Source organism: Agelaius phoeniceus, chromosome 10, assembly GCF_051311805.1.
Source record: "Agelaius phoeniceus isolate bAgePho1 chromosome 10, bAgePho1.hap1, whole genome shotgun sequence".
NCBI classification, from domain to species: domain Eukaryota; kingdom Metazoa; phylum Chordata; class Aves; order Passeriformes; family Icteridae; genus Agelaius; species Agelaius phoeniceus.
This window is the reverse complement of record NC_135274.1, coordinates 20,356,607-20,369,325: the sequence shown is the minus strand read 5'-3', so window position 1 is coordinate 20,369,325 and position 12,719 is coordinate 20,356,607. Positions and strand designations below refer to the sequence as shown.

Here is a 12,719-nt window from a genome sequence, read left to right as displayed (position 1 = left end):
AAAGGGAACAGGTGCTGGGCTTTGAGGAACACGTGTGGGTCCAGCATGGATGGGATGCTTAGCAAGGTGGAATGTGAAGATTACTAAGTCAGGGATAAATTAGTCAGGCACTATTTGTGCAGTGCATCAAAGCAAGCACTGGTTCTGCTGATAAAGTGCTCTGCTGCTCCAGTGATGAGTGCAAATGTTCTCACAACTTGCAACCAGTGTTTATCTTCTCTGAGGAACAACAACAAACAATGTTATGCAGAGAGTCCTGGAAGCAAACTTCTAAACCCTCTTTAAATTACTGAAAGTATAAATAGCTAAAGAATTGTTTCCAGGGAGTGTCTGACAATACTCCACTTGATTTCAGGAGAAGCTAATGCAAGATTAGGTGGTGCTGGGGGCTTTGGAGGTGGAGGGGCCATGCAGAGCCACAGGAGTAATGCATGCTTCTGCCACTGAGGGATGGTGGTGGTTGCCACAGAAACAGATATTTTCCTCTACCTTCATCTATCAATTATTGATATAGGAATTTCTCCTGAAATCAGAATGCCAATAAGATTTTGGACAGACAGAGCATCTGGTCCAGAGTAGTTTGCACAACCTGGAAGTCATGTGTCTCTAAGTAATTGCTTTGTACAGTGGCAATTCAATGTTCTGGAACAGCAAATGAATCCTGCTTGTTCCCATTGAATAAAGTTCAAGCCTTATCAACACTGGGGCAAAGGAATAGTGGGACAGATTTCAGCAAACTCCATATCTTGAGTTATGTGTATTGACTGACCTGCTTTCCTAAACAGGAATGTGACTGGAAAATATTGTGCTGGAAGTTCAGGGATCTGAATCCTTGGAATAAAGCTGCCCCTCCATGTTTAGCTCAGCAGCCACTATTAGATGAGATTTTGAGAACTCTTTAATGACAGATGGGATGAAGCTCTGTCAGGTTGTAGTAGGCATCTACTGACATTTAACAGTACTTGTGTTCATTAGTTCAGTTTAATGAAGCTGAAGTTGCATGCATGAAGCATCCTTATCAAGTAATTCAGAGCATTTAGGATTTGAAACAGCTTTTACAGCATTTTGCTTGTTTTATTGATGATTTATTTACAGAAAAAGTCAGATATAGATATTTTCTCTATTCATTCACTCTTGGAATACAAATCAATGATTTTTTTCAGGTTGAGGATGCTTTTTTTTTCCTTTTGTTTGCTTAGCATTTTATGCCTTAAATGCTTTCAAGTGCTTCTGCTTTGTGTCTATAATATCAATTATTCATTTAGCTTTTATTCCTTTATTTTTTCCCCCTTCTACATGCAAAGAAGTTCCCAATCTTTCTGAGCCTTTGGAATTCATCCAAATTTTTAGGAGTTGTTGCCTGTAAAAGCATTCATATGAGATCTGCAATGGTCCAGAACAATCTATATTTAGCTAAACTGTTTTGCAACTCTTGATGGGGAAAGTATGCCAGGTATTCAGTAAATATTCGTGGTGCTGTGGAGCTGAAATTTTTCACCACAGAAGTTTAGCCTGGAAATGGCAGCATTTTCCTTGGACCCACTTTAGGATTAAAAAGAGGCTGAATACCTAAAGGGTCATCAGCCAGGGCTTGATTTTCTGCTTTGAGCTTTAACATTTCTTCTGAGTTCAGTTGTTTTGTTTTTTTTTTCCCCTTTTATTTTCCTTGAGGTGAGATTGCAAGATTCAATCCTTTTTTTGCAGACTGTCACACATGGCATGCTCCTCTTCTTCCTGCTCAAGGGGCTGAATACAAAGTGTATAGGTGGAAGCAAGGCTTGGTTCCAAACTCAGTGCATTAAAGAGCATTGAACAGCAGTGTGCCACATTCCTGCCTCTGGCACAGGAAGAAGTTGCAATGGGAGCTGCTTCATGCACTTATCTCCCCAGTCCCAGTTTGGATGAAAGGCACTTGAAGACACTGAAGCAGTACATAACCCAGGATGCAGAAATCCCCAGAGCATCTCTCTGCCCAAGCAGTACAGAGACTCTGTCTCTTCATGGGAGCATTTAGGGATCATCTTAGCCTGATGTGGTTGGTGGTCTACTGCCAAGAATTGAAAAAAGCATTTAAAAATGAGAATCTGCTTCTGATTTCAGTGGGTACCTAGGAATACTGCACCCTGGTAAAACAAAGAAAAAAATTTACTCTTCCAGTGTGTATTTTATGTGGCCTCCATTTCATGCTGCTTTTTCTAATTTTATATTTATATGACAGTGTAAGTGTAGTAAGGAATGAAATTGGCTGAGTTTTTAACAGCCTCTGAGAGTTCCTAAAGGTTATACTTTTGCTTGGATTGTCAAGAAAATTATTTGTTTTTTTGGATGGTGAGGGCAAATCTCAGTAATAGATTCTGACCCCTTCAAAAATGTTACTTGAAAGGCTAATAGCTAGTGTTGTCTTGAGGATCTGGAATGGTTGGAGAGGTTCTTAAAGTGGTAAAAAGGATTAGAAAGTCAAAACCAGGACTGTCTTGGAAGCCAGAGGTTTTCTAATTTAGGGCAGTTTGCTCAGGTGTAAATTAATGGCCAAAGGCAGTAAGTTATGGTTTTTCAACATGACCATCACCTGCAAATTGCAAATTCATGTCTGCTCTTAACAACTCGCCTGGGAATGCATGCTGCACATATTAGATGTTCTCTGCTTGGTTCTGCACAGCTCTCTGGAAAGGTTTTGTCCTGAGGAAAGCTGCCAGCTGATACACCAAAGTGCTTCAATGCTCTGGCACAAGTTTCTGAAAGCAATATCAAATGTTATGTAACAATGTAGGCTTTCAGCCTTTCTGAAAACTACTAACCTTTAAAAACCTCCAGTAGTCTTTTTAAAATGCCAATTGCCAAAGGACAGGTAGAGTGAGTTCTGCAGGAGCTAAGCCATAAAACATATTCTAAAATCCCCTCAAATCTTGTTTCAGGACTCTTCCCATTTTTATTAAAATGGAAAAATAGATGAAATGGAAGCTATCATTCTTCCAGTGCCAGAAATGGGCCATAGATTGATTTAGTGGAGTAACTTTGAGATATTTGGTTTGTGATTGAATAAAAATCCCTTTTTAAATGGTTTTTCTCTCTTTCATTTAGCCTCAACACAATGGAATATCTCCTCGAATGTTCAAGGCTTTTATAAGTAAAGGCCACCCAGAATTTTCCTCTAATAGACAACAAGATGCACAGGAATTTTTCCTACATCTGATAAATCTAGTAGAGGTGAGAAAACCTGAATTGCTGCTCATTTTTCTGGTTATATTAGACAATGAAGCCAAAACTTTTACATGAGTGGCTCATATTTTAGTTATATTATTTTTAGCCTTAAATATGCAGAAGGTGGGACTAATTACAATGTATTTTGTTACAGAAACATTTGCTTCCTTAGTGCTGCCTCTTCTTTACTTCAGACTCTTGCATGACCATGAGCAGGGCCAGTGGTGCTGCTAACAAATATAAAGAGGCCAAGCTTCACTGTACAGGCTATAAGATTCATGAACATATGTGACCTTTTAAATTGCTGTTCCTGTTTATCATATTGAAGTGTGCCATGGAATATCAATGAATTGGGTATTATGATTATTATTGTTATTGTTCCAAATTCATATAATTTTTGGGAGCAAATTAATTACCCTGTCCAGCTGTTTTACAAACCCCAGCTGTATGTTACTGAATCATGGGAGGAAGGATTCCCCTGCTGAAAGCAGAGTGGCTGTTTGTCAGTGGAATATTTCTGTATAAAGCTTTAGTTCCACCAAGCTCCAGCTCAGTGCTGTGTTTGAAGGAGTCATAGTGTGAATTTTAATGCTATCTTTCTGAAAAGGAATTTACAAATACATGCAGTTTTGATGTAAAGCATTTCTTGTCTACCCTTCCTCCCTCATTTCCCATTTTCCCCAAGAACCAAGGCTATTTATTCATGTGTTCAGTCTCTGGATGAAGTTACTCACATTTGTATGCATAATGTTCCACATCCCTAAATGCATGTACTGATTATAGGGGTGGTTAGAAGAGACTTTTCTGTTTCTTGCCTGATAACAGGCATTAACATGAACAACAAAGAGGAGGTATATTATTTGCATGACATTCCCATCTGGATAATGAACTACAAGTTGCTTGTTCTGTTTCAGTGCATATTCAGAGTGGTAGGAGCAACTGTATTTGCTGAGAGGATGCTCCATGTTATTTATCTGAGCTTTCTGACTTTACTGTAACTTGCCACCTTCCTACCTTCTGTTCACCTTGAATCAGTCAGGTTCTTGTATGTTCTCAGGAACATACCCTGCAAGTTCTGTGGGTAGAAAGATGCTGCTGTGAGTGCAGAACTTGTGGATTTTGTTGGTTTTCTCTGTAGGGGACAGAGCTCTGCACACAGTCCAGTGTGAGCCAAGCTGCCAGATCAGTGTCTTTGTGCTTGCCTTAAAACAACTAGCAGCCTTTGGGTTTTCTGGTCATTTTAGTGATCACCACATGTGGATTCTTTTGCTTCTTTTCTCTGCTAAGATTGGGATTAAATTGGGAGATGGTATTTCTTGTTTGGACTCAGATGTTTATTAGTTGTTACCTATATTATATTCTTACAAGTTGTGAGTTTTACAGTACTTCTCTCCAGCAAGGTAAAAATGAAGTTGTATCTTTTTCTCTACAAGGCTTTTTAAGGATAAGCTGTCTAATTAAGAAATGGCACCTAAATTATTTTTACTTTTAAGCTAATAACTAACTACTCATGCTCTGCAATGTGGACTTTTTTATCTTATTACACAATACTACTTAAACCTATGGAGAAGAAGAGGGTGAAGAAGAAGAAGGTGAAGAAGAAGGTAAAGAAGAAGGACTAGCTTCTGCTTTAAAACTTTCATTTTGCTTTATATATATTACTACATTATAAAACCTTAAACTCTGGGTTTTCTACTATGTGATGTGACACACTTCTATCCAAACTACACATTCATAATCTCAGTCCTATCATTCAATTTTGGAAGTTTCCTCTACGGCTTCAGGTCAAATGCAGTGTTCTCTTGGGGGTCAGTGTCTGTCAGCACAGAAAGTCTGAAATCCCCAGCAGCCAGGGTTCCAAGAGGCACAGAAGTGACTTGGTGTGCTGTTCCTTTCAGAGGAACCCCGTGGGCTCGGAGAACCCCAGCGATGTTTTCCGGTTCCTGGTGGAGGAGCGCACGCAGTGCTGCCAGTCCAGGAAGGTGCGCTACACCCACAGGGTGGACTACATCATGCAGCTCCCTGTGGCCATGGAGGCAGCCACCAACAAAGGTAAAGGGCAAACTGCTCTGCTTGACCCAGGGATGTGCCACTTCGTGCCCAGAGATCCCCACCAGCACTGAATCTCCTTCGTCCTGGACAGTGAAACAGTTTGTGAACACATCTTCATTATCAAAATGAACTGAACATACCAGCTAATGAATATCTTTTAAAAACACACACTCACAAAGAACCACCGAAAACCCAAATCTGCTTTCTGTTCTTTAGCAGCAGGTTATAAGATCTAATGTGGTCATAGAGAATAGGAGTATAAGGTACTTTGTAATCTATAAATCTAAAATACACAATTTGGATGTTCCGGGCTTTAGGGGAGGAGGGAAGGAGGATGAAGTGTTGGATGTTGATTTAATAAGCAGGAGTGTTTTTCTCATGCCTGTGAAAAGCACCCTTATTTTTAAAGGAGAAAATGGCTGAGGAGGCTTGAACACCTGGGAGCAGGAGAAAGGCACTGACAAGATGTGGTTGGATCTGCAGTCAGTGGTGAAAAGCCTTGCAGAATAACATAATAAATGTATGCTTGAGGTAGAAGTGAAGGGGATATCTCAGGAACATGAAGGGAGATTTCCTACATAATCTGAACATTTAAAGTATTTTAAAACCAGAAGGTTCTATTTTGATTGTTTGATGAGATCCTACGAAATACCACAAGGAGGAGAATTCTACCTCCTCTTTACCTAGGCTGCAACTCCTTGCACTGGACAAGAAGTTTAAGAGACCTTTTCATTCTTTGTTCATCTGTTTCAGTGATGACTCTGTTGCTTTTAAAAGAACATATTATTTCCAGGTAATGACTGAGGAGACAGATTAGTTTGTGAATTTACCATATGGCACTGCTCAGCTTACCAGTGTCAAGACTTTTTCTAGATCATACATAATCCTGGCCTGTCTAAAAAGTCAGATGACACAGATAGATAGCAATGACTTTCCAGCTCAGATTGAGCTCTGATAAAGTGGATGTGTGGCATTACTCTTCACACAGGATCTTGGCTGTCATGGCAAAGTTTTAATTTCCTGTGTCCTGGTATTTCCAGTTCTGTGTTTTCACCGTGAACCTTAGAGAAACCTTAGAGATGTGGCTGTAAGTGTAGCTCCTGACCCCAATGCAGACAAAAAGATTTCATGCCTAGTTAAAAGTACGTAAAACTTTTATTGCTAAGTAGGTTTTTGCATTTCTAAAACTTGCAGAAATAAGCCTGATGAGGAACACATAACCCTGACAATGTTCATTAGCTTCTAGTGTTGTGTGTATTTTGCAGATGAATTAATCGCCTATGAACTGAAGAGGCGAGAAGCAGAAGCTGCAAGGAGACCTCTGCCAGAGCTGGTCCGTGCCAAGATCCCATTTAGTGCTTGTCTGCAGGCCTTTTCTGAACCAAGCAATGTAGAGGATTTCTGGAGCAGTGCCCTTCAAGCAAAATCTGCAGGAGTTAAGTAAGTGTGTGTCTGCCTGCCTGTTAAAAACTGTGCTCTGTGCTTATCTTGCTACCTGGACGTGGTGCAGAGAGAAATACACAAATGCACAGTGAGCTCTGGCATCACATTAGTGTTGGGGCTCATCAATGGGATGTGCAGATCAAGCCTTGCAAGAGTTGTAATGATGAGCTGAGCAGGAAATTAATTGTTCTCAATGGTCAGAGTCCAAGAAGTGATGCAGTCTGGTTGTTGAGAACTTGAACTTTAAATGCTTGTAGGGTTGTATCCTTTGTATCAAGCAGCAGTAGCTCATCTCAGTGTGCATGAGGTACTGGGATTTGTGCTGCTGGGGATTCTGTTGCCTGATTTAAATGAATTCTGTTTCTTGTCCTTCACAGGACTTCCCGTTTTGCTTCCTTTCCTGAGTACTTAGTGGTGCAGATAAAGAAATTCACCTTTGGCCTTGACTGGATACCCAAAAAGCTTGGTATGTGCTTGTTTTATTTACCTTTCTATCCCAGATAATTAATAAGATGTGCACACTGTAGTGAGGACCTGACTCAAGTAATAAGTTTGTACTGTGAAGGTCCTAATTGAATCTTTTTCCCTTTTACAACAAATCTAACCGATCCATCAGGTCTGTGGAGTTAAAACACAGTTTCATGTAATCTGAGCTGGTTAAATTGTGCTTTGGCATTCCAAATTTCTCTAAGAGCTCTTTGCAGAAGGAGAGTCCTGGCTGTTCCTGTACCTTGAGTACCAGAGTTCCCTCTCTGAAGGGGTAGGTTGCACCATAAGGTCATTTTGCTGGCTGCAGAAGCTTAGCCCATTTCTCTGCTCTTGTAGATGTTTCTATAGACATGCCAGATTTCCTGGATATCACTCACCTTCGGGCCAGGGGGCTCCAGCCAGGAGAAGAGGAACTCCCAGACATTGCTCCTCCCATTGTCATTCCTGATGACCCAAAAGGTATTTACTGACCTACTCTCTCCTGTTTTACCCTTTCCTTCTAGCACATGGGGATTCTCTTGAACTATGAACAAAAACCCAGCTCTGTGCTTCTGTCATTGAAGACTCTCAAAACACCCCACAGCCTTTTTCCCTCCCTACTGGACAACTCTAGTTTTTCCAGCTTTCCTGTTTTGGGGATTTACTATAGAATCACAGAGTTTTTTGGGTTGGAAGGGATCTTAAAGATCATCTAGTTCCAAACCCCTTGCCAAGGGTAGGGACACTTTTCCCTAGAAGGTTTAATAATTGATGTTGCTTCCTTGACTCTCTCCAGAGAACTTTCAATGCATCCCCGTGACTCCCTTGGAGTAAAGCCACTGTGCACTTCCCAGGTCCAGCACAGCAATACTTAATACACAAAGGACTACAGTTTAAGAGAACAGCTTTCCAGGCATAGGCTAAGACTCTAAATTTTGCTCATTTTAAAAATACAAGAATTGTTAGACCCTAGTAGCTGTGCCTGCATGCACAGTCCTCTTCTCTGGATGTATATGGGCTGCCATTAAAAAAAGCTCTGTCTCAAGGAGAAGATGGCAAACAGCTGATTATAATGTTTGTGGAGAAGAAAGAGAAGTGATTAAAATGCTGTGCTGTTTATTTTTTTTTCTAATACTGTTTCTTTTGTGCTGAAGTTCAGAAACAAGAATATTAAATATCTTCCTTCGTTATTCCCTGGGTTTCCCTGGAGAATAAATGGTTTATAGCAAGTAAAATCATGTTTTTATGGTGTGACCTTAGACCCAGGTGGCTGCACTTCCCCCCAGATGACTGAAGTTTGAGTGCCTCAGTATTTAATATGAAGCCAGTAATGCAGCTGCTCTCATGACATGAGTGCCCCCATTTGCTTGGATATTTATAATAATGGTGGCAGAATACCATGCTGTATGTATGTGAAAGAAAGCTAGTACCTGAAATTGTGTGCAGAGCAAGGATATGACAAACTTCAATTCCCTAAAGGTTTTAATTCCATCCCTTATCTGTATATGTTCCTCACAAAGGCCTGTACCTTCTTACCCTCTTGCTGAATGGACTGACCTAGTTTTAGTGTAAATGCATGGGTGATGGTGCTTTTTTAAAAAGATTCTTGCTTAGGTCAGCTATCAGCTTTATTTCCTACTGGTTTATGGTATCAGTGACACTTTGCTCTGAACTGAGTTAGGGAAAACAATTAGTGAGCAGAAATATCCCTGCTCCATTCATGACAAAAATATCAGGGAAATAAGGATGAAACTGCCCTGTCTCCATGAGGTCAAATATTTCTATGAGTTTAAAAATATAGAATTGTTTTACCCATATGGATCTACTTAGCCTTTTCCCTGTTTTTTTCCATTGTTAATTTTCAGATCACATGACAAACCATTTCGTGGAGTGTACGTATCTCATTTTTCTACTGCTTAAAAAATTGCTATGCTTTTGCTCAGCTGATGGCTTCTCTCTCCTCATCCTCAGAGATGCATGAAGCCTTGCCCTGCATGCTTCCAAATAAAAGCTGATTTCTGTGCTTGTTCAGTGTTTGCTTTCTTGTGTGCAGTGCTCTCTTTGAGGGTTGGTATAGCCAGAATATGAGCTGCTCCTCTGCCTGCTGCTCCTCGGGAGGATCTTGCAGTCCTGGAGGTCACAGCCACTTTATCCTGGCTCCCTCTGCACTCTGATCTCACATAAAGCTGTCTGACCCTGTCATCCAGAGGCTGCCAGATCTGGCAGCTGTTATTTCTCTAACCGCAATATCCTGCCTTTGAGAGGGGCTTGGTTTTGGCTGCCATCTCTAGCTGAGCTCAGCACCTGACTTCCTCACCCCTTAAAATCCAGTGCTGAGGTATAGCACTGGATAAATAAATAGAATCCTGTAGGAATTAATAGAATAAAATAAATAGAATCCTGTAGGAATTAATCAAGATTTAATGATCTATGTGAAGATCTGTGTCCCTGCTGAGACAAAAGATTATCAGAAAGTCCATAACAACAACTGTAATGCTTTGTACAAGGCTGTTTTCTGATGGCTGTGGGTTTATTGAAGTACTAAACCAATTCCAAGCAATATGTACTGTAATATATGGCACCGTGAGTAACAATAAGAAATATTATGCAATGGATGAAATGAGACTTTTATATTTTAGAAGGTCCTTTCTTGCAGCCCTAGATATTGATGAGTCTTCAGTTATGCAGCTGGCAGAGATGGGCTTTCCTTTGGAGGCATGTCGGAAGGCTGTCTACTATACAGGCAACCTGGGTGCTGAAGTTGCTTTCAACTGGATCATTGCACACATGGAAGAACCAGGTCAGTCACTGGAGGGTTTAAGTTAAACTCAGCTCCTGGTTGTGGATTTTGGCAGTCAGTAGAAATTTTATAATGTGTGACAGAGAAACAACGACCCCCCTTCCCCACCTGGGAAACCTGGAGGTGTGAGTGAATTTTCCTAAGCTGCTCCTGGGATGTGCAGATCTTGACCATTATGTGGTGTCCTCTGCCTAGAAGAAGACAACAAACTAAGCTACACCAGAAGTCCTGTCCTCACCACTGGTGTGGGCCAGCTCTGTTTCCACTTTTTGGCTAGGTCCGTGCTCCTAAGGGGGAAGCTGACTTGTGACCAAGTGTAAGTACAAAGAATCCTGTGGTCTGGATGCTTTCCTTCCATATCAGCCTTCTCTAGCTCAGGCTGGAGCATTCATGCCATACTTGGGCTGTCTAGTGATGGACAGGGCTGCTAGATGTTCTCCACTTCCTTGTGTTTCATCTGTGCAAAGTTTGGACTCATGATTCAGCACTGAGTACTCCCTTGCCAGGAAACTCCAGATTTGGTTGAGTTCACGCTTCACCATGAGCTTTTGTGTTGCTTGTGTAAAGGGGGAATGAGTTTCACTTGGGCTTAGCAGACATTTCTAGATATGGAATCAGTTCATTTTACATCTCTGCCCTGGTTGTCTATTATCCTGATGCCATCATTGCTTCCATACCAATCTTTGCTGCTTTCCTGCAGTTGTTTCACTTCTGCAATGTGCTGAGTTATTCCAGTCTGCTCAGAATGAGCACATGCACCTAGATATTTTGTAAAGTGCACATTCATTTTGTTGTTTTTAAGGCTTTCCACACATCTAAGTCTGAATTTAGATGCCAGCAAAATGAACTTACATTGATTTCAGGACTGCTTTTGAGGTCCTGTGTGTTGTTGGTTTGTGTTTGTTGTTGATTTTCTAGTTAAGTGAGGCAAAAGAAGGAACTGATGAATGTTTGTTTGTTCCAGACTTTGCTGAGCCATTGGTCATACCTGCATTTGGAGAAGTTGCTTCCAGTGGGGCAGCTGCTTTAGGAGCTGTAGGGTTAGATAACCAGCCTCCTGAAGAGATGGTTGCAATCATCATTTCCATGGGATTCCAAAGGAATGTGGCAGTTCAGGCGCTGAAGGCAACAGTGAGTTCATGGGTTATTGCTAGCACTGGGGCTTTGTTTCATGTTCTGTGCTTTGTGCTTGTGGGTGCTCAGATGCCTTTGAAATGTGTGCAGAAACCCAGTTAGTGGATGGTGAGCCTGGAACTGTCCTGGCAAAGTGTGGGATGCCTTGCTTCTCTGGAGTGGGGAAGGTACTTTGTGTGCTTCACTGGAATGGCAGTGTGGAAGGCAGTGAGGGAAACATACCTGTTGAAAAATAACCTGGATGCCTGGAGACTGTGTCTGCAAGATAAGAGCAGGGGGCTGTGGGTCTTAATTGTGGGATTATTTCTTTTCCATATGTCAAGCTTTTGCAGAGTGCTTGCTAAATACTGTTTTCCAGGGAGGTAGAGGTATCTTACAATTTTTAAGTGCAATTTTTAAGTAAACATGATCCTTACTCTGTTCAAAGGCTGGTGAGTGGCAGTGTGATGTTAGAGAGTATTAAAGGCTGCTCTTTTGATTGTTTGACTGGCAGAACAACAACTTGGAGCGTGCACTGGAGTGGATCTTCAGCCACCCTGACCCTGAAGAAGAAAGTGACCCTGCTTTGGACACGATGGATATGGAGAACAATGCTAATGCCAATATCCTTGCAGACACAGGGTCAGAGGGACCGAGGATCAAAGATGGCCCTGGAAGTAAGTTCTGCTTCAGCTTAGACCTGGCTGCCATTCTGTTGTGTCACACCCACCCCGTTCATAGAGCTCCTTTCTGTTTTGAAAGTAGTTATTGTGGGTTCTTTTGGACAAGATCCAGACAATTTACTTGTTTCTGGGGATACAGTCTTGTTTCTGGGGCTGATACAGGTCTGTGGGCCGCTGAGTTCTGTGGGCTGTGTTTGCTCAGAAAACTCTGCTTGGACTCACTGAATAGCAAGAGCCCAAATTTTTTTGCTACCAGAGCACACAAGTCTCTCCTGGCCTAGGTTTACTTTTTGTTCCATTGCTATAAGATAAAAAGACAAAGAAAATCTAGAGTGTTTAAATGCTCAGAGGCTGAACATCCTAAAGGCAGCACTGCTGCTACAGACCACCTGAGTTTCTGTCCTCCTGTGGTCTGCTGGGCAGTTTGATAATCCCTTCAGCCAAGTTCCTTATTCACAATGTCACAAGTACAGCTGGTGTCCTGCATGTTTTGTGTTCTTTTGGTTGAGATTCTCTGTCACACTGCTGCTAAATAAACCACAAGATGGGGCTAATGTACAGCAGGCAAAGTTGAGAAAAACCTCCTGGAGGTGTCACAGCACTGGAGTACAAAAGCTCAGTGGTGGTGCTAAGGATGTCACAGAAAGTTTTTTGAAGGGTCTTTAGTGATGAGTTCTAATAACTGTAGTATGTTCTAAACTTCTACTTCTGATCTTGAATGTAAAGGTCTAGGAAAAAAAATTGCCAGACAATTTGATTTTTGTGTCTGTAGTTGCTACTGTTATATTAACATTATAAATATCAACCTTAAGTCTTTTGGAGGCATGGGAAACATTGATTTTTGCTAAGTTAAACCCCCCACCTCCAAACTTGGAATAATTATTTTTGTGGTACTTAGCCTTTATAGACTGAGACCCTTTACTGAGTGCCTGAAATCCTGATAACAAACATGATTCTGT

General features: G+C 41.3%; 1 protein-coding gene across 5 annotated transcripts in view; it reads left to right on the top strand.

Annotated features, from left to right (window-relative positions):
• USP13 (ubiquitin specific peptidase 13) overlaps positions 1 to 12,719 on the top strand; it is a 50,234-nt gene that overhangs the window by 32,297 nt on the left and 5,218 nt on the right. The window contains exons 11-19 of one of the 5 annotated variants that reach the window (XR_013183694.1): positions 3,082 to 3,207; positions 5,100 to 5,253; positions 6,519 to 6,693; positions 7,074 to 7,162; positions 7,522 to 7,644; positions 9,030 to 9,056; positions 9,821 to 9,964; positions 10,048 to 10,280; positions 10,929 to 11,038. Coding sequence is in view for 4 of the 5 variants with exons in the window: in XM_054639315.2 (XP_054495290.2) it covers positions 3,082 to 3,207; positions 5,100 to 5,253; positions 6,519 to 6,693; positions 7,074 to 7,162; positions 7,522 to 7,644; positions 9,030 to 9,056; positions 9,821 to 9,964; positions 10,929 to 11,095; positions 11,592 to 11,754 (1,168 nt within the window). In the remaining variant the exon portion in view is untranslated. Of the gene's footprint in view, positions 1 to 3,081; positions 3,208 to 5,099; positions 5,254 to 6,518; positions 6,694 to 7,073; positions 7,163 to 7,521; positions 7,645 to 9,029; positions 9,057 to 9,820; positions 9,965 to 10,047; positions 11,096 to 11,591; positions 11,755 to 12,719 lie in introns of those variants that run through there. The other 4 variants (XM_054639315.2, XM_077184109.1, XM_077184108.1 and 1 more) reach the window with 4 other exon arrangements.